The following is a 17,450-nucleotide window of genomic DNA, read 5'->3' on the forward strand; positions in this document are numbered from 1 at the left end:
CTACACGGAGTACCTCCACGGCTACCACTCTAGAAAAAGCCACTTTGTTCTTGCACCTTTGACTGTGGCAACCTCCTCATTGGTCTCCCTGCTATTCATCTCCCTCTAATCCAGGCATCAGCATAGTTGAGAGTAAAGGGCCTGATCGTAAATATTTTAGGCTTTGCGGGCCATACAGTCTGATGTAACTATTCAACTGTGCAAAAGCAGCCGTAGACGCTTTGTAAACAAATAAGCGAGACAGTGTCCCAAGAAAACTTTATTTGGGGACGCTGACATTTGAATTTCCTGTAACCTTCGCATATCAAAATATTATTCTCCTTTTGATATTTTTCAACTGTTTAAAAATATAAAACCGATCCTTAGCTTGTAGGTGGCCCAGGCCACAGTTTGCTGATCCCCCTGCTCTAATCTATTCCTCACACGACATCCAGAAACACACCGAGGTCTCTCTTCTGCTTCATTTCTGCACTCAGAATAAGACACTGCCTGGGGTGTCTCGGTTACTGCCCGGCCCTCTTACCTCCCCCTCTCATTCACCATGCCCTGCCCACTCTACCCTTCTTCTCTAGAAGGTCATCTCCATGTCGTGGCCTTTGCACACATCAGTCCTTCTAACTAGAATATTCTCTTAGGTTCCCTCTTCACCTAGATGACTTATACTTGTCTTTTGGGTTTTGGGGGCTTTTGTGGGTAGAGAAGCTTCAACTTCCAGAAAGGTCTTCTCTGATCCTCCCATGTTCTTAATGCTCCCTTTATTATTCTCTCAGTACCATGTCCTTTGAATGTTTCTGTTTCCCTTAAAACACTTACCACAAAGGGTAATTATGTATTTGGGCCTTAATTTGATTTTAGTGGAAAACTCCATGAAGTCAGGGACCACGTCTGCCTTGTTTGCCTTGCGGACCAAGCACCAGGCATGGTGTCTGGCATAGTGGGTGTTCCATGAACGGCAGACAACGGAGTGGATTTTCCACTAGAATGAGGACCCTGTGGACTCCAGGGAGGGGCCCACATGAGCCAGGGCAGGCTTCCTGAGCAGAACCCTCCTGTACACCTGGGCTATGCAGAGGCATTTCCGAGTTGCCCTTCCAACGAATCTGCTCCAGGCAAATTCCTGACCCTGGAGAAGCTTTCATTAAAGGCCCCACTCTGAAACCTGCTATGCATTTTCACTCTAATGTCATCCATCTGCTGTTCTTCCTGCGTTCCAACACAGAAATAGCCTCCCCCACGGAGGTTAACCCTTCTCAATAACTCTGGGGTTGCCCGAGATCTTAAAAACATAGCTGTTGAATCAGAATACTTTATTCAGCTGCCAGTCAGGAATGCTGGGGCAATGTCCAGAGGCCACCGAGAGAAACACAGCAGCCTTCAGCCCTCTGCCCACTCTAATCTACCCTCTGCAGGGTTGCCAGAGTTACCTTTTATCTCGTCACTCTCACCCACACTGCCCACTGCCTGTAGGATAAAGTCCACATTCTTCAGCCCACCTTGCAAAGCTTCACCATTCATTCCATCCCAACCTATCTTTCCAGCCTCATCTCCCATCTGCCTCCACCCAATCCTGAACTCAATATTCTAAACATTCTAGACCAGAACTGTTCAATTCAGTTGCCACTAGCCTCTTGTGGCTATTACATTTTCAGTTAATTAAAATTAGATTAAATTTGGTGAATCGGCCGCCCGCCGCCCCCGGGCACCCGGCGAGGGGCAGGGCAGCCCCCAACCGGCCCGGATCGCCCCGCTCGCGTCTCCCGTTTCCCGGGAAGTTTGTCTCTGTGCACCGCTGTGCCAGCCACTCCCAGGAGCCCCGCCGCCTCGAAGGTTTCCCCCACAGCCCCAGCGGGCCTGGCCAGGCCCCAAGCGTAGGATGGGGCTCCCCCTAAGAGGGCCGGTGGCAGCCAGAACTGATACAGCCCCCCTGGTCTGGGGCCAGGACGACAGCTGAGGAGGGTGGGAGTATCTGAAGCCATGACTGGTGCCTCAGTGAAAGTGGCCGTGAGGGTTCGGCCCTTCAGTGCCCGTGAGACCAGCCAGGGTGCCAAGTGTGTGGTCAGCATGCAGGGCAGCACCACCTCCATCATCAATCCGAAACAAAGTAAGGATGGCCCCAAAAGCTTCACCTTTGACTACGCCTACTGGTCACACACTTCGGCTGAGGCCCCCCAGTTTGCATCTCAGCAACAGGTATATCGGGACATGGGAGAAGAGATGCTGCTCCACGTTTTTGAAGGCTACAACGTGTGCATCTTTGCCTATGGGCAGGCCGGGGCTGGGAAATCCTGCACCATGATGGGGCCAGAGCCAGGGCCGCAGGGCATTGTGCCCCAGCTCTGTGAAGACCTCTTCTCTCGTGTTAGTAAGAACCAGAGCGCTGAGCTCTCCTAGTGTGTGGAGGGGAGCTATATGGAGATCTGTTGTGAACGGGTACGCGACCTCTTGAACCCCAAGAGTCGGGGTGCTCTGCGGGTCCGGGAGCACCCCATCCTGGGCCCCTACGTGCAGGACTTGTCTAAATTGGCTGCGGCCTCCTATGCAGACATTGCCGACCTCATGGACTGTGGAAATAAGGCGAGGACTGTGGCTGCCACCAACACGAATGAGACCAGCAGCCGTTCCCATGCCGGCTCCACCGTTGTCTTCACACAGCGTTGCCATGGCCAGCTCACTGGGCTGGACTCGGAGAAGGTTGGTAAGACCAGTTTGGTGGACCTTGCTGGAAGTGAGCGGGCTGACTCCTCAGGAGCGGATGCGCCTGAAGGAAGGTGCCAATATAAATAAGTCCCTGACTGCTCTAGGGAAGGTGATCTCTGCCCTTGCGGATATGCAGTCAAAGAAGCGGAAGTCGGATTTTGTCCCTTACAGGGACTCTGTGCTCACCTGGCCACTCAAGGGGAATTTGGGTGGGTGGGAACTCACACACAGCAATGACTGCAGCCCTGAGCCCCGCAGACATCAATTACGAGGAGACTCTCAGCACCCTCAGGTATGCTGACCGCACCAAGCAGATCCGCTGCAATGCCATCATCAATGAGGACCCTAATGCCCGGCTGATCCCGGAGCTGCAGGAGGAGGTGGCGCGGCTGCGGGAACTGCTGATGGCTCAGGGGCTCTCAGCCTCTGCTCTGGGAGGCCTGAAGGTGGATGAGGGGAGCCCTGGAGGTGCTCTGCCAGCTATAGCGTCTCCCCCTTCCCCTGCTTCACCCTCATCTCCCCCCACACACAATGGGGAACTGGAGCCATCATTCTCCCCCAATGCTGAGCCCCAGATTGAGCCTGAGGAGGCCATGGAGAGGCTGCAGGAAACAGAGAAGATCATAGCTGAACTGAATGAGACCTGGGAAGAGAAACTACGCAAGACGGAAGTCCTGAGGATGGAGAGAGAAGCATTGCTGGCTGAGATGGGGGTGGCTGTCCGGGAGGATGGGGGAACCGTGGGTGTCTTCTCTCTGAAGAAGACTCCCCACCTAGTGAACTTGAATGAAGACCCCCTGATGTCAGAATGTCTGCTCTACCACATCAAAGATGGCATCACCAGGGTTGGCCAGGTAGATGTGGACATCAAGCTCACCGGGAAGTTCATTCGGGAGCAGCACTGTGTGTTCCGGAGCATCCCTCAGCCGGACGGAGAAGTGGTGGTCACCCTGGAGCCTTGTGAAGGAGCCGAGACCTATGTCAATGGGAAACTTGTGACTGAGCCACTGGTGCTGAAGTCAGGGAATAGGACTGTGATGGGCAAGAACCATGTTTTCCGCTTCAATCACCCGGAGCAGGCACGGCTGGAACAGGAGCAAGGGGTTCCCCCACCCCCAGGACCACCCTCTGAGCCCGTGGACTGGAACTTTGCCCAAAAGGAGCTGCTGGAGCAGCAAGGCATTGACATCAAACTGGAGATGGAGAAGAGGCTGCAGGACCTGGAGAATCAGTACCGGAAAGAGAAGGAAGAGGCTGACCTTCTGCTGGAGCAGCAGCGACCGTACGTGGACTCTGACAGTGGGGATGACTCTGACAGGCGCTCCTGTGAAGAGAGCTGGAGGATCATCTCCTCTTTGAGGGAGCAGCTGCCACCCACCACAGTCCAGACCATCGTCAAGCGCTGTGGCCTGCCCAGCAGTGGCAAGCGCCGAGCCCCACGCAGGGTGTATCAGATCCTGCAGCGTTGGCGGCTGCAGGGCAAAGACCCCCGCTGGGCCACCATGGCTGATCTGAAGATGCAGGCAGTAAAGGAGATCTGCTATGAGGTGGCCCTGGCTGACTTCCACCATGGGCGGGCCGAGATCAAGGCCCTGGCCGCCCTCAAGATGCGGGAGCTGTGTCCGGGAGCTGTGTAGTACCTGTGGCCAGCCAGAGGGTCCCGGGGAGGCCTGGAGGGCCATGGCCTGAGATGTCTGGGACACAGTGGGCGAGGAGGAAGGCAGCGGAGGTGGAGGTGGTGGTGGCGAGGAGGGAGCCCGCGGGGCAGAGGTGGAGGACCTTCGGGCGCACATCGACAAGCTGACCGGGATCCTGCAGGAGGTGAAGCTGCAGAACAGCAGCACGGAGGACCGGGAGCTGCAGGCCCTGTGGGACCGCATGCTCCGCATGGAGAGGGTCATCCCCCTGACCCAGGATCATGAGGATGAGAATGAAGAAGCCAATGAGGCCACCTGGGCCACGCCCCCAGGGTCAGAGGTAGCAGAGGAGGAAGCCCCCAGTGACCACGGGCCCTCAGCCCGGCCTACTTCGCCACCCCTGTCCAGCTGGGAGCGGGTGTCACGGCTGATGGAGGAGGACCCTGCCTTTCGTTGTGGCCGCCTTCGCTGGCTCAAGCAGGAGCAGTTGCGGCTGCAAGGACTGCAGGCCTCTGGGGGCCGGGGTGGGGGGCTGCGCAGGCCCCCAGCCCGCTTTGTGCCCCCTCACGACTGTAAGCGGCGCTTTCCCTTCAAGAGCAACCCCCAGCACCGGGAGTCCTGGCCAGGGATGGGGAGCGGGGAGGCCCAGCGCCACCCCAATCCCCTGAGGAGGTTACTCTCCCAGTGGTCACCCCTGCCCGCAGGCCCCCAAGTCCCCGAAGGTCCCACCGTCCCCGCAGGAATTCCCTGGATGGAGGGGGCCGATCCCGGGGAGGGGGTGCTGCACAGCCTGAACCTCAGCACTTCCAGCCTAAAAAGCACAACTCTTATCCCCAGCAGCCCCAACCATACCCGGCCCAACGGCCCCCAGGGCCTCACCCCCACACACCACTCCCCCGCCAATGAAAAGGCAGCGCTCAGCCCCTGACCTCAAGGACAGCGGGGCAGCTGTGAGGCCACGTCCTGGGCAGAGGGGGCCTGGTGGGCCCCTTGCTGGGAGGAGAGAAGATGCCTGAGATGCTGCTTCCCCACAAGCCTTGGGGCAGGGAAGCCCTAGAGATGCGAGAGAAGGTTCGGGTAGGTGCTGGATGACCAGGTGATGGGCCGGAGGCTGCAGGAAGGAAGAGGGCACGGAGATGCCAGGAGCAACCCAAGTGGAGGAAGACATGGGAAGCTGCCTGGGGGCCGCCCCTTGCAGAGGGGAGCCCCACAAACGCTGCTATGAGGGGGGGGGCTGGGTGCTGTGTAACCAGTGTTTGACTTTCTTTTCAAGTGGGGGTGATGGGGAGAGAACCTAGGGTGAGGCACGTTCTCTTCCCCAGCCCTTGTCTGTCTGTCTGTGGTGGTTTCTGTTTCCAGGGAGGCGTGGTGGGATCATAAGTCATTCCCCTCCCCTTCTAGGCCTCCTGCTGTAAATGGAGGACCTGTCCGGTTTCTGGTTTGGCTGGGGTCCCATGAGGGTGTGGGGCCCTTCAATAAAGCATAGCAAACAGAAAAAAAATAAATAAAATTAGATTAAATTTAAAATTCAGTTCCTTAGTCACACTAATCACATTTCAATGGCTGCAGGATTGGACAGCAAGGTTACAGAATGTTTCCATCGCTGCCAAAGATTCTATTTGGACAGCACTGTTTTAGACAATAAGACCCACTCACCATCTCCTAAAAGACTCTTTATTTTAATTATACAATTTACACATAAGTACATTCTCACTCTTAATTTTCCAACCTTACAAAAGTCTCCTTTACCAATTCTATACCTCTCACTAGAGATAATCACAGACATAAATTTGGTGTAAATTCTCTCTGAATATTTTGTGTGTGCTGCACTTTGCTTTTTTCACTCAACAGTGCCTTAGAGATCTTCATATAACAACACATCTCTAGACGCCATTATTTTAGGTACTGCACAGTAATCCAAAGCATGAATGAACTTTAGGTTAGGTTATTTCACCCTGGCACTCCTATGGGACATTTGTTTTCTGTTTTCCCTTATTGCAAACAATACTATATGCAAACATTGTTGTGTGTCTTCATGCACTTGTACACGATTGTCTAGGGTAGACACCAAAAAGTGGAATTGCTGGGTCATATGCTAACACCCCTGGGGCTTGGCACACCCTGGTACTCCCGCCTAGAACGCCTCTCCACATGACTAATTCTGCTCATCGAGACCCATCAAAGGCCCTGTGAAAGGCAGTCTCTTCTGTCTCTCTTCTCCCAAAGTACTTCATGTCCACAGTGAATCATTATTGTACACTTAGAGCTCTGCCTTATTTATCTTTGTATTCCCAATACCCTAGCATAGGGCTTCGCATAGAGCAAAAATTCAAATGTTTTCTTGGCTGGATAAATGAATGACTAAATAAATAAACAAGTGAAGGCACAGGGGTTAGGACATTCCAGATGCTCAAGGTGAGTGAGTCTGTGAATGTTTTGAACTTGGGCTTTGGAGCAATCTGCCACCTGGTGCCTCAAGCCAAACCACGTCTCTAGGTTTCTGTCTATCCAGCCCTCTGACCTTGGGCATCTCATCTTGAAGCCTGTTCAAGCCGGGCACTCCACCGAGAGAGCAGTGTGAGTGTGCAGGGGCCCTGGCTTTGGAGCATAGAAATCTGAGCCCTGGGGGCAGCACTCACAGGGGGTTGTCTCTCAAGGACAGCTCTGTCTTTTTCCCTTTTGAAGCAGCTTGGTATGCTCTGGGTTTGGGTTTATTTTTTCTCCCTGTGGTACCTTAGGGGCAATTAAGATCAGCTGCAACATTTCTGCTTTCTGCTTCCAGATTGAACCCAAGGGAAGCCAGATGTTTTACACCCGCCATCCACTCCTCGTGATCTCATTAACAGCCGTTTTCTGAGTCTCTGTGACCTGGCTTCCCCACATCCCAGGGCCTGGCTTGCAGCCTTTATTTTTAATGGGGTTTTAATAAGTGGCTCCTGTAATTAATTTCATTCGTGTGTTTTCACACTTTCTGTCTAGGTGCCTGAAGGCCCTCAGGCACCAGGTGGGATGTTAACAGATTTTAAATAACACAAACCACTGTGATTGTCATTAGACACTACCCCAGCTCCTCTCATTTGCAGTTGTTGTACAATCCGTAATTAGCTGGGGCACACGGCCCATTGGGGAGGTCAGCCCGTCACCTGTCATGTTTTCTAGAGGTAGAAACAGACACGGAGAAAAGGGACTTGTCCAAGACTCAACAGAGAGTGGGTGCTGAGCCTGTTTCAGAAGTTCATCCTGCTGGGTACACACCCTTGTGAGAGCCAAGGGCCCACTACTCAGGTACCGTTCGCCAAGCGGCTTGAGGCCTCAGACCAAAGGTCTTGGGTGCCTCACCGGGTCTAGGGGAGGCAGTTTCGCCCTCTCACCGGGACTGCGGAGCAAGTCCACCCTCAGCAGCTCATACTACCACCTGCAATTACCCTCATTCATTCCCTTCTGGCCCTTTCCATTTTATGAGCGGATTTCATCTGCACAAAGAACGCGCCAGTAATTCCGGATTTAGAAACATAATTTCGCTATTTTTAAAGCTACCGTTTAAAAATCCGCGCACACGTACTCACACTCCTCTGGGAGTGTGTGTGTGTGTGTGTGTGTGTGTGTGTGGTGGTGGTGGTGGTGGTGGTGGTGGTGGTGGTGGTGGTGGTGGTGGGCGGGAGATGCGTATCAAGTGCGTAAGAACAGAGAACGCGTGACCCTGGGCTTCCCAGAGCTCTGCGTCCTCCCCGCGAGGGCGCACTACTGGGAGGGCACCCGGGCTCTCCAGCCCCGAGCGAATTTGCGCGGTCTGGATCCTCGGAGCGCCAGGGCGTCCGACCTCGCCGGCCTGAGCCCCCTCTCGCTTGCCAGGCGGAGGGCGCGGCCGCCAGGTCACCAGCGCACGAGCGAGCGGGAGGGGAGGGGAGGCCGAGCAGGTGGCGATTAGGTCAGCTTCGGAACATTCTTGGGCCGCTCCAGTGGATATAAATAACAGAGGGCAGGCTCCGAAAAAATGCCGGGGTGGGGATACGCGGGCGAGAAAGAAGGGATTTATTTAGGGTGGGGTGGCATCGTGGGGATCTGGAAAAATCCACCCAAGCTGGTGACCGACAAAGGCGGTGAAGGGGCGAAGGGACTTAAAAGTGAATAGCGACACAAAATCTGGGAATAAGAACACGGAGGAGGCGGAGCTCTTGCTTTTTTGCCCCACCCCTACCGCGTGTGGGTCCCAGGCTTCAGCATGCGCCTCAGATTGGCAGGCCCGGCTGGAGTTGGAGTCCTGGCCCCGCCCCACTGCCCATCTCGTGCAAGCCGCTGAAGGTATCTGACCTCAGTTTCTGCATCTGCACAATGGAAAGCCTCATGCTTACAAGGGGATGGCTGTGAGCTACGTCGGAGCTAACTTCTAAGAAGGCTGTGATCTGCAAAAAAAGTAAGGCAGTGTAGCCCCCAGACCCCCCTCCAAAGGGTATCCATGCGCCGATCCTTTCCCGCTTCCACAGGTCTCCCAGACTTTGCAAAAGCCGGGGAGGGGCAAAGCTGAAATCGGACTCCCTGCAGCGGCTCGGCGCCACCCTGGGGAGTCGGCCCTGGCACTTCCCACGCGGGAGCCGCGACTCACGGCCCGCGTCCCGGGAGCCGCCGGGAGCCGCCGGGAGCCGCGATGCCAGCGGCCCCGGCGCCTGCGAACGGACGGTGGGGTTGGGGCCGCGGTAGCGAGGAGAGGGCGGGGCCGGGGGCTGGGCTTCCCGGGGGAGGGCCCGGAGCGCTCCGGGAGGCGGCGGTCAGGGCCCCGGAGCGTCAGGACTCCAGCCGGAGCGTGGCCGGACCCCAACTCACCGAAGCGCGCAGGGAGGACGCGGTGAGTGCTGCAGCGCGGGACCGCGGGAAGGTGGCGGCGGCAGCGCCGGCTCGAGCCTGCCTTTCTCTCCCTCCCACTCCTGAAGTTTGCAGTGGGACCGACTCCCGCCCCCGGAGCCCCTGGCCACCCCGCTCGGTGCGAGGACGGAAAGAGTTGCCGCTGAACCGAGGGGGTGGCTCATCTGCGGCGGCGGCGTGCACCCTGAAATGTCCGAGGCCGGCCGGGGGGAGGGGGCTTCGGGACTGGAGGGCCACACCATCTCCTGGGGCCTCTTCAGGGCTCCAGATCGTCCTGGGGCCCCAGAAAGGGCCTTCGCTCCCCGGCGACCCTTTTGCCCTCTGCCAAGAGCTCCAGTTCCTGGGGCCGCTGCCCCGGCCACCATCTCGAGTCCACGGCGGGGCCCCTTCCCCTCAGCAGTGATCGGCCGGCCCCACCCCCGCCGAGACCGAGTTCAACAAGTTTGGCCAAGAAGTCCTAGAACCTCCATGGCTAGGCCTGGCCTGGCAGCTCCGCTTGGGCTTCATGGCTCTGAGTTGTGCAGCACCCGGCTGGCAGGAGGTGCCGGTCGAAGGGCGACGTCCACAGAGTTGAGAGCAGAGCCCGCCAGCCCCTGGGCTCCGAGGTTTGGTGTGGAAGCTCCGGGTTTGGAGTGCGTCATCGGGGAGCAGGCACCTCGGCCGGCAGGTCGGGTTTCCAAAAGTGCCCCTTTGTTATGCCCCTCCCAGGCCCTGCCTCCTCCCCTTTCCCCGCGCCACCCCCTTCCCCAGCCTCCCTGGCCACTGATTCCAGCCGCTGTAGCCTAGGTGGCCCTGTCTGGGCCAGTCTACCGCCCCCCTCCGTGCCTTCACATGAGGGCTGCCGGCCCTCCGGGAGGGGCAGCTGGAAGAAGAGGCTCTTGGGTGCAGCCTGTGACTCAGGACAGGATGGTTGGGCAGGGCAGGATGGCAGTGCTCCCTCCCAGGGGCTTGCCCCCAGCTTCTGGGAAGGGGGAGGGCAGGTCTGGGCAGGGGTTACCTACCTGCCTCACGTAGGGAGAGTGGGTTCTTCCCTGAACCCCAGGATTCCTTGCCTTGGCCCAGGCAGCTATGAGGAGACCCTGCCAAGCCCCAGCCGACTTCTCAGGGTCCAGTAGTTGCTGACTCCCTGGGCTGGGAAGCTTTCATTATCTGCTTTCTGAGTTCTTGCCTGAGGCAGAGTGTTCTGAGGACTGTTCTGGGTCTCTGCTGAGATTGGGAGGTTAAGGGTGCTGGCCATGCTCAACAGGGGCCAAGGTGCCAGGCCCACTCCTACAGCTGGGCCGTGGGGCCTGGCTGTGCCTGGGGCTTGGTCTTGTGTTTGCTCTGGGAGGCCGGAGGGAGCAGTGCCAGCCCTGCACACAGCTTGCTCTGTTCTGGGGCCACAGAGAGGGGATGGGTCGGGGGCAGCTCTCCAGGGAGCTGGGAGCATGGAGGCTGGGGCGGGCAGGGGGCTGGGGCCCCAGGATGCCTCACTGGGACAGCACCAAAGGCCGGTGATTTACAGCTGCAGCTCTGGTTCTCTCCATCTGCTTGGCAAGTCCTTTCTGGGCAAATGGGACAGACTCAAGAGGAAGCAAGGTGAAGTGCTGAGGAGCCGGGTGGGGTTATGCTCTGCTCTGTGCCCAGGCACCTCCCTTGCAGGCCTGAGCTCTCCTGTTAGCTTAGGGGTGGAAGCCCACACAGGCCAACCTTTCCCACAGCTGCTGTAGCCATGGGTTTCCTGGTCTTCAGGGGAATGACATTTGTGTTTTCATTCAACTACTAACTCCAGTGTCTGGAGGAACCCAAATTGGACCCTCAGGAAGTCTGTCAATGACTGCGGACAGATCCTGTGGGATTTATACCCTGACTGAGGGGTCAGAGGGGCTGTGGGAATGGGGATGGCAAGTGGGGCTGTGGACAAGTGCCTCGATTTGAATTTGGAGGAACGGGTAAAGTTCATCAATGTGGAGGGGGCACTGCGATGAAGCCTTGCTTGGGGGCAACAGGCACATTCTGTCCTCAGTGGGCCTGGCGGAGTCCCCTGGGCTTGCTCAGAGGAGGGCGCGATTTCCTTCTGGGAGCCTGAGTCGTTGCTGCGGACAGCTGAGACCCTGCACAGAGGCAGGAAGGGAGTGGCCACGTGCCACTGTGTCCTCTAGCCCCTGGGGTGGTGGCTATGGGTTGGAATCCGCCTTGCCCTGCTCTGTGATTCTGGAGAATACTCTTATAACTGGCCCAGTCACCTGTCTGACTCCCTCATGCTGCCTCAGACTCTGAGCTTTTTGAGGGTTGGGGCTGAGTTGCTCATTACCCACAGAGCCCTGTGGGACCTCAGATGCTGTGACCAGAATGAGTGTCTCCTTGTGACTGTCAGGCCCCTCACACTGCTGTTCATTGCTTGGTTTGAGAGTTATACCAGCCCTGGCACAGAAACAGACCAGGGGGCAGAATTTCCATCTGAGGAGGGATCTGAGGCTCCCTTACGAGGGGACAGTAAAATGCACTTGTTCAAGCTTCTTGGCCAAGATAGGATTCAGGCCTCTGAGCTCTCAGCCCTTCCCAGCACAGGAAGGAGTGGCTGGGCACCCTCTGACTTGGCTTGGTCTGGAAAAGGATCTCCTTGTTGTTCAAGGCAAGGCAGCAGGACCCCGGCTGGGGCAGGCGTCCTCTTTCTCATCTGCAGTCAGGGTGGTGGGGCCCTCTGCCCACCACCCACCCCCGCCTGCCATCTAATCCCCAGCTGGATCGTATGACCTGCCTGGCATTCTCCTGGCTGGAATCTGGCTCTTCTGACAGCAGTTGCTATATTGGGGGAGCTGGGCACCGCCCTGGACGGTCTGGGTCCCCGCCCTCACCCCCTGCTTTGCTCTCATTAGCTTCAAGGCAGAGTCACAGTGGCAGCTTTGAGAGTTGGACAGCGAGTTCCCTGAAGTGATCTCTAGGCTCCAGGTACATGGGATGGGATGGGGGAGGGCAGACCCAGGGTAAGAGAAGGAGCTTTGAAACTGCCATCTTTGCCCCTATCCTGGACCCTCTTGGGGACTTCCAGACCCCTGCCTGCTAAGTCCTAGTTACAACAGCTCCTTGGGTGGTGGGATGGCAGTGGGGATGAAGCCCAGGGATAGGAGAGGGTCTCTTCCTATCCCCAAAAGCACGTGTCCAGCTTCTCTTCTTACCTCTGTATTCCACAGCCCCAGTCTGCCACCATTCCATGCTGCAGGGACACCATGGCTCCAGAGGAAGGCACTGGAGGGGAGGCCGTAGAGGGCAGTTTCTGGGAGGTGAGCAGATGGGTTTGGGGGTGGCACTGTAATGCCCACCCTTCTGGGCCCAGCCACCTGTCTGGGGGAGTTGTCTAGCTGCAGCACCAGCTCCGGAAGGGCTTCTCCCTGGACACTCCGCCCTTTCCATGTATACCCCAGGCTGGCAACTACAGGCGGACAGTGCAGCGGGTAGAAGACGGGCATCGGCTGTGCGGGGACCTGGTCAGCTGCTTCCAGGAGCGTGCCCGCATCGAGAAGGCCTACGCCCAGCAGTTGGCTGACTGGGCCCGAAAGTGGAGGGGCACCGTGGAGAAGGGTGAGCCAGCACATGGGCCTAGCAGAGTGCTATCAATGTGGGGAGATCAGGCAGGGCAGCTGCTTCTTCTTTTTTTTAATCCTCAACCAAGACATGAGGATATTTTTTCATTGGTTTTTAGAGAGAGTGTATGGGAGAGGGAAAGAAAGAGAGCGAGAGCGAGCGAGAGAGAGAGAAACATCGATTGGTTGCCTCCCATACACCGCGGTGGGGTGGGGAGGGGGTGAGGAACAGACCTGCAACCCAGGTATGTGCCTTCGACAGGGAATCGAACCAGAGACACTCCGGTACCAAGGCAGCCTCTCTAACCATTGAGCACACCAGCTAGGGCTGGGGCAGCTTCTTTTTGCACCTGTGGTAGAAGGTTGAGGCTCTCATGTCTGCCTTCCCATTAAAGGGAAGATCCTCCTGGTACTCACGGTAGTGCTGTTAGAGTTTGCAAAGTACAGTCACGAGTTATTTTGATATTTCTAACAACCCTATGATGGAGACAGTCCTGATCTACATATTTTCTAGAGGACATTCAGAAGTTCAGAGAAGCTAAGACTTGCCTGAAGCTACACACCTAGGAATAGCTTCTGATATGGGACCTTTTCACCCTAACTATCTGCCTTCCTTGGGAACAGACACTGGTTCCGCCTTTTGAGGCAACAGAGTATAGAGGTTTACGCCACAGGCCTAGATCTGAATCTCAGTTCCACTCGCAGCTGTCATGCTCTGGGCAGTAAACTTCACAAATGTGGGCCGCCGTTTTTTTACGTGTTAACTGTTGATCATGACACTGTCTTCATGGTGGTGGGTGAGGCAAGGGTTTAGTGAGATCTGGTATGTCAAGGCACAGAGTGGGTATTCAGTAAGCAGCAGCTGACATCATTGTTCTTCTTTGCATCCCCACTGCATGCTTGGCACCTGGAATAGCACCCAGGGGGAGGGGGTGGGCTCGTTTCTGGTGGCTTTCCTGGCCTGGCCTAAGTCCCATGCCTCCCTGCAGGCCCCCAGTATGGCACGCTGGAGAAGGCCTGGCACGCCTTCTTCACGGCGGCTGAGCGGCTGAGCGCGCTGCACCTGGAGGTTCGGGAGAAGCTTCACGGGCCGGACAGTGAGCGGGTGCGTGCCTGGCAGCGGGGGGCCTTCCACCGGCCAGTGCTGGGTGGCTTCCGAGAGAGCCGGGCTGCAGAGGACAGCTTCCGCAAGGCCCAGAAGCCCTGGCTGAAGAGGCTGAAGGAGGTGAGCCTGGGAGGGATGCGCATCAGTGGCCTGCCCCTTACTAAGTCCTCAGGCCCAGGGTGTGGTGTGCTGGGTCCAGAACTGTCCCTGTGTGTACCAGGTTGAAGCTTCCAAGAAGAGTTACCACGGAGCCCGGAAGGAGGAGAAGACAGCCCAGACCCGGGAGAGCCACGCGAAGGCAGACAGCACGGTCTCCCAGGACCAGCTGCGCAAGCTACAGGTGCGGGTGGACCGCTGCACCAAGGAGGCCGAGAAGGTACCGTCATGGGACGGGCTGCCCAGCTCAGGGCTTCCTGCATGCCTTTCCAGTCCCCAGCACTCTTCCTGCTCTCATCCTCACCTGCACCCTCTCTCCAGATTACCATTTAAAGGAGGAACCTGAGAAAAGACGATGCTTTACCCAGGGAAAGAAACAGTGCAAGTTCAGGCTTTGGGATAATTTTAGCAGTTGAGACCTTCCCAGCTCCTTTCCTTTCCCAGCGTTCCACCTGGGACCACCTTTCACGTTGGTTGCTTTGACAGAGTGCCTTTTCCTCTAGCTCTGCATATTCAACTCTTCCCATCCCCTGAGGTGCTGCTCAGTTTCCACCTCCTCCAAGAAGCCTTCCCTGATTGCTTCCACTCCTTATGGGTGGACCTCATCTCACTCTTCACTCTCCATCTCATCTTACTCTCACTTTTAGTCTTCACTCACCAGACTCTAAAAGCTGCTGTGCCCAAATGTCACCTCTCTTATTAGGCTGTTAGGGGCAGGAGCCAGATCTTGTGACTGGTTGCCCCTGGTGCCTAGCCCAGGGTCTTGCCAATGGCAGGTACTCAGTAAATACTAGCGGAATCATGAGTGGAAGGAGGTCTCATGCTGACCAGGTCCCCTCCTCTCCCACCCAGACAAAAACCCAGTATGAGCAGACGCTGGCAGAGCTGCATCGCTACACCCCACGCTACATGGAAGACATGGAACAGGCCTTCGAGGCCTGCCAGGCTGCTGAGCGCCAGCGGCTTCTCTTCTTCAAGGATATGCTGCTCACCTTACACCAGCACCTCGACCTCTCCAGCAGTGAGAGGTATGGCCTGTGTGGGCATGGAGATCTGGGGAACTGCTGGGTCTCTTCCACTCCCTTGGGCTCTGGCTGGGCTGAAAGAAATTAAGGGGGTGCAAGGGCCCAAGGCTTCCTAGTTTGAGGGTTGTGCCTCGGGCCCCAGGTTCCATGAGCTCCACAGAGACCTGCATCAGGGTATCGAGGCAGCCAGTGATGAACAGGATTTGCGCTGGTGGCGCAGCACCCACGGGCCGGGCATGGCCATGCACTGGCCACAATTTGAGGTACGTGTTTCAGGTGGGGCTGGGAGATGGGGTGGGCTCCCACTGGGCTCAGCCTGGACCTCAGGAGGGAGGCTAGGACTTGGGATGAAGAGGTGAAGGTGATTTGGATGGCCCTGGATGCCACCACAACCTGCAGCCCAGCCTGACCCTAAGCACTGTCCCCACAGGAGTGGTCCTTGGACACACAGAGGACAATAAACCGGAAGGAGAAGGGTGGCCGGAGCCCTGATGAGGTTACTCTGACCAGCATCGGGCCCACAAGAGATGGCGCTGTGCCCCCACCTCAGTCCCCCGGGTCCCCAGGGTGAGAGCCAGGAACTTGGTTGTTCAGCTCTGGCCCCTGCCCTGCCCTCCTTTCCTTCATTCCCTTCACACCTGAAGTGGGTTGAACATGGGTGTCAGGGCCATAGCCAGTTTGGCTCAGAGGATAGAGCGTTGGCCTATGGACCAAAGGGTCCTGGGTTCGATTCCGGATAAGGGCATGTACCTTGGTTGCAGGCTCCTCCCCGGCCCGGGCCCTGGTCAGGGCTTGTGCAGGAGACAATCAATCGATGTTTCTCACACATCGATGTTTCTCAATATCTTTCCCTCTCTCTAAAAATCAATGGAAAAATATCCTCAGGTGAGGATTAACAAAACAAACAAAGACAATGGAGTGTCAGGGACCTAGGACCTGCCTAGTGACTGTAATGCCAGTTTTCATGGTGGTTTAGATTTGCCAGGTGTTCCACGTTCCCTCTCATTTACTGCTCATGTCAGCACTGTGTGGCAGGAAGGCACCTGAGCTCACAAGCAGGTGAGGCAGAGGTCAGGCTAGACTCCTTCAGTTCTTCCCCACCTGCCTCTCCCAGGGTTCCTCCAGGGGGTGGGCCCTTGACTGTGGGTCCCAGGCTCTCTCGGTCAAGGTGTTCCTTGTGCCCTGAGCCTGCCCCTTCTGCCTCCCCTCTCTAGCGGTGGGCAGGATGAGGAGTGGTCAGATGAGGAGAGTCCCCGGAAGGCTGCCACTGGGGTGCGGGTGCGGGCGCTCTATGACTACGCTGGCCAGGAAGCTGATGAGCTAAGCTTCCGAGCAGGTACCCTGGGACCCCTTTCCCGTTCCTTTCCAGGCTTCAGCCTTCCCTCCCCCATTTATTGTCTTGAACAGGGGGGTGGCAAAGGGAAGCCAGACATCTACTTTTTTAGGGTCAGTTCTCTGACTCTTAAGGTTGCTCTGGGTCCAGTCTGCAGGAGTCAGAGTGTCTGCCTCTCAAAACCTCCAGCTGGGGTCTGATTGCTGCATTCAGGGTCTGGGGTGGGGTAGCTTGCTGACTTGGACCTCCCTCTGCCTGAGCCAGGTCTTTTCCCCTAGCTGCATTCTCTGGGTTACTGCCTGCTCCCCTCAGTCCTTGACCCAATTGCAGGAACGGGGCTGGGCCAGGGCAATTGGCAATGACCAATCCCCTTTCCCCCAGGGGAGGAGCTGCTGAAGATGAGCGAGGAGGACGAGCAGGGCTGGTGCCAGGGCCAGCTGCAGAGTGGCCGCATTGGCCTGTATCCTGCCAATTACGTGGAGTGTGTGGGGGCCTGACAGCCCTGGCAGCCCTTCTGCAATGCTTCTCCACCCTGAGCCAGAGCCCAGCTTCTGGACAGCTGGACCGGAGGGCCCTGAACCAGTGCCCCTGCTGTCGTCCCTCTGTCCCTTGAGGAGGGAGGAAGTCCTGGGGGGTCAGGGAGGGGAGGGGCTGACTGAGTCTAGGCTGTGGGTAAATGGGAGGGTAGGAGGTCATAGAAGGGTTCAGGGTACCTAGGCCTCCCCAGGAGTGTTTGGTCTCCCCAGGAGCCATGGACCCAATTCCTGGTCTCTGTTTTGGGGTTCCTGGGGTGGGCTTGAGGTGAGTGTCGTTCTGAGCTAGCAACACTCTTTTGTGGCTTGTTCTAGTGTGTATTAAACTTGAAAAAAATAAAAAAGCATTTTCAGGCTTGTGTGCACCTTTTTTTTGCATCTTTTATGATACTCCACCCTTGCCAGGCTGCAGAAGTTTTCGGGAGAGAGAGGCACTGAGGGGAGGTCCGTGGACCCAGAGAATGTTATGCGGACGGGGGTTGGGCAAAGGTTCGCCAGATGGAAGAGACTGGCCATCAGGCTTGGTTGGTGTGAGGCGGCC

At 56.9% G+C, this 17,450-nt stretch overlaps 2 protein-coding genes across 5 annotated transcripts; both read left to right on the plus strand.

Moving 5' to 3' along the window:
• Positions 1 to 1,974: 1,974 nt before the first annotated feature.
• Positions 1,975 to 5,350, plus strand: LOC308233771 (kinesin-like protein KIF1C; the record flags this gene model as incomplete). The annotated part of the gene is given in 8 exon segments (XM_080640716.1): positions 1,975 to 2,388; positions 2,392 to 2,747; positions 2,749 to 2,905; positions 2,907 to 4,319; positions 4,321 to 4,383; positions 4,387 to 4,978; positions 4,981 to 5,208; positions 5,211 to 5,350. Coding segments are annotated over 8 exon segments (3,363 nt in total).
• A 649-nt stretch (positions 5,351 to 5,999) lies between these two features.
• Positions 6,000 to 17,278, plus strand: PACSIN3 (protein kinase C and casein kinase substrate in neurons 3). 4 transcript variants are annotated; one of them, XM_080642827.1, is made up of 11 exons: positions 6,000 to 8,748; positions 12,053 to 12,125; positions 12,368 to 12,457; positions 12,599 to 12,755; positions 13,747 to 13,982; positions 14,083 to 14,238; positions 14,871 to 15,046; positions 15,186 to 15,306; positions 15,474 to 15,610; positions 16,258 to 16,379; positions 16,758 to 17,278. In XM_080642827.1, exons 3-11 carry the CDS (start codon positions 12,404 to 12,406, stop codon positions 16,871 to 16,873), a joined length of 1,275 nt encoding a protein of 424 aa, XP_080498953.1. In that variant the 5' UTR covers positions 6,000 to 8,748; positions 12,053 to 12,125; positions 12,368 to 12,403; the 3' UTR covers positions 16,874 to 17,278. The 4 variants fall into 4 exon arrangements, with proteins under 4 accessions (XP_080498953.1, XP_080498954.1, XP_080498955.1 ...); XM_080642828.1 differs by lacking the exon at positions 6,000 to 8,748 and adding an exon at positions 9,111 to 9,177; XM_080642829.1 differs by lacking the exon at positions 6,000 to 8,748 and adding an exon at positions 9,621 to 9,861.
• Positions 17,279 to 17,450: the final 172 nt, after the last annotated feature.

This window comes from Plecotus auritus (genome assembly GCF_963455305.1).
Source record: "Plecotus auritus genome assembly, chromosome: 9".
Taxonomy (NCBI): Eukaryota; Metazoa; Chordata; class Mammalia; order Chiroptera; family Vespertilionidae; genus Plecotus; species Plecotus auritus.

Coding starts and splice junctions, on each gene's coding strand:
- PACSIN3 (XM_080642827.1), top strand. CDS start 12,404: ATGGCTCCAGAGGAAGGCACTGGAGGGGAGGCCGTAGAGGGCAGTTTC. Junction 12,458..12,598: donor TAGAGGGCAGTTTCTGGGAG/GTGAGCAGATGG, acceptor TGTATACCCCAG/GCTGGCAACTACAGGCGGAC. Junction 12,756..13,746: donor GAGGGGCACCGTGGAGAAGG/GTGAGCCAGCAC, acceptor GCCTCCCTGCAG/GCCCCCAGTATGGCACGCTG.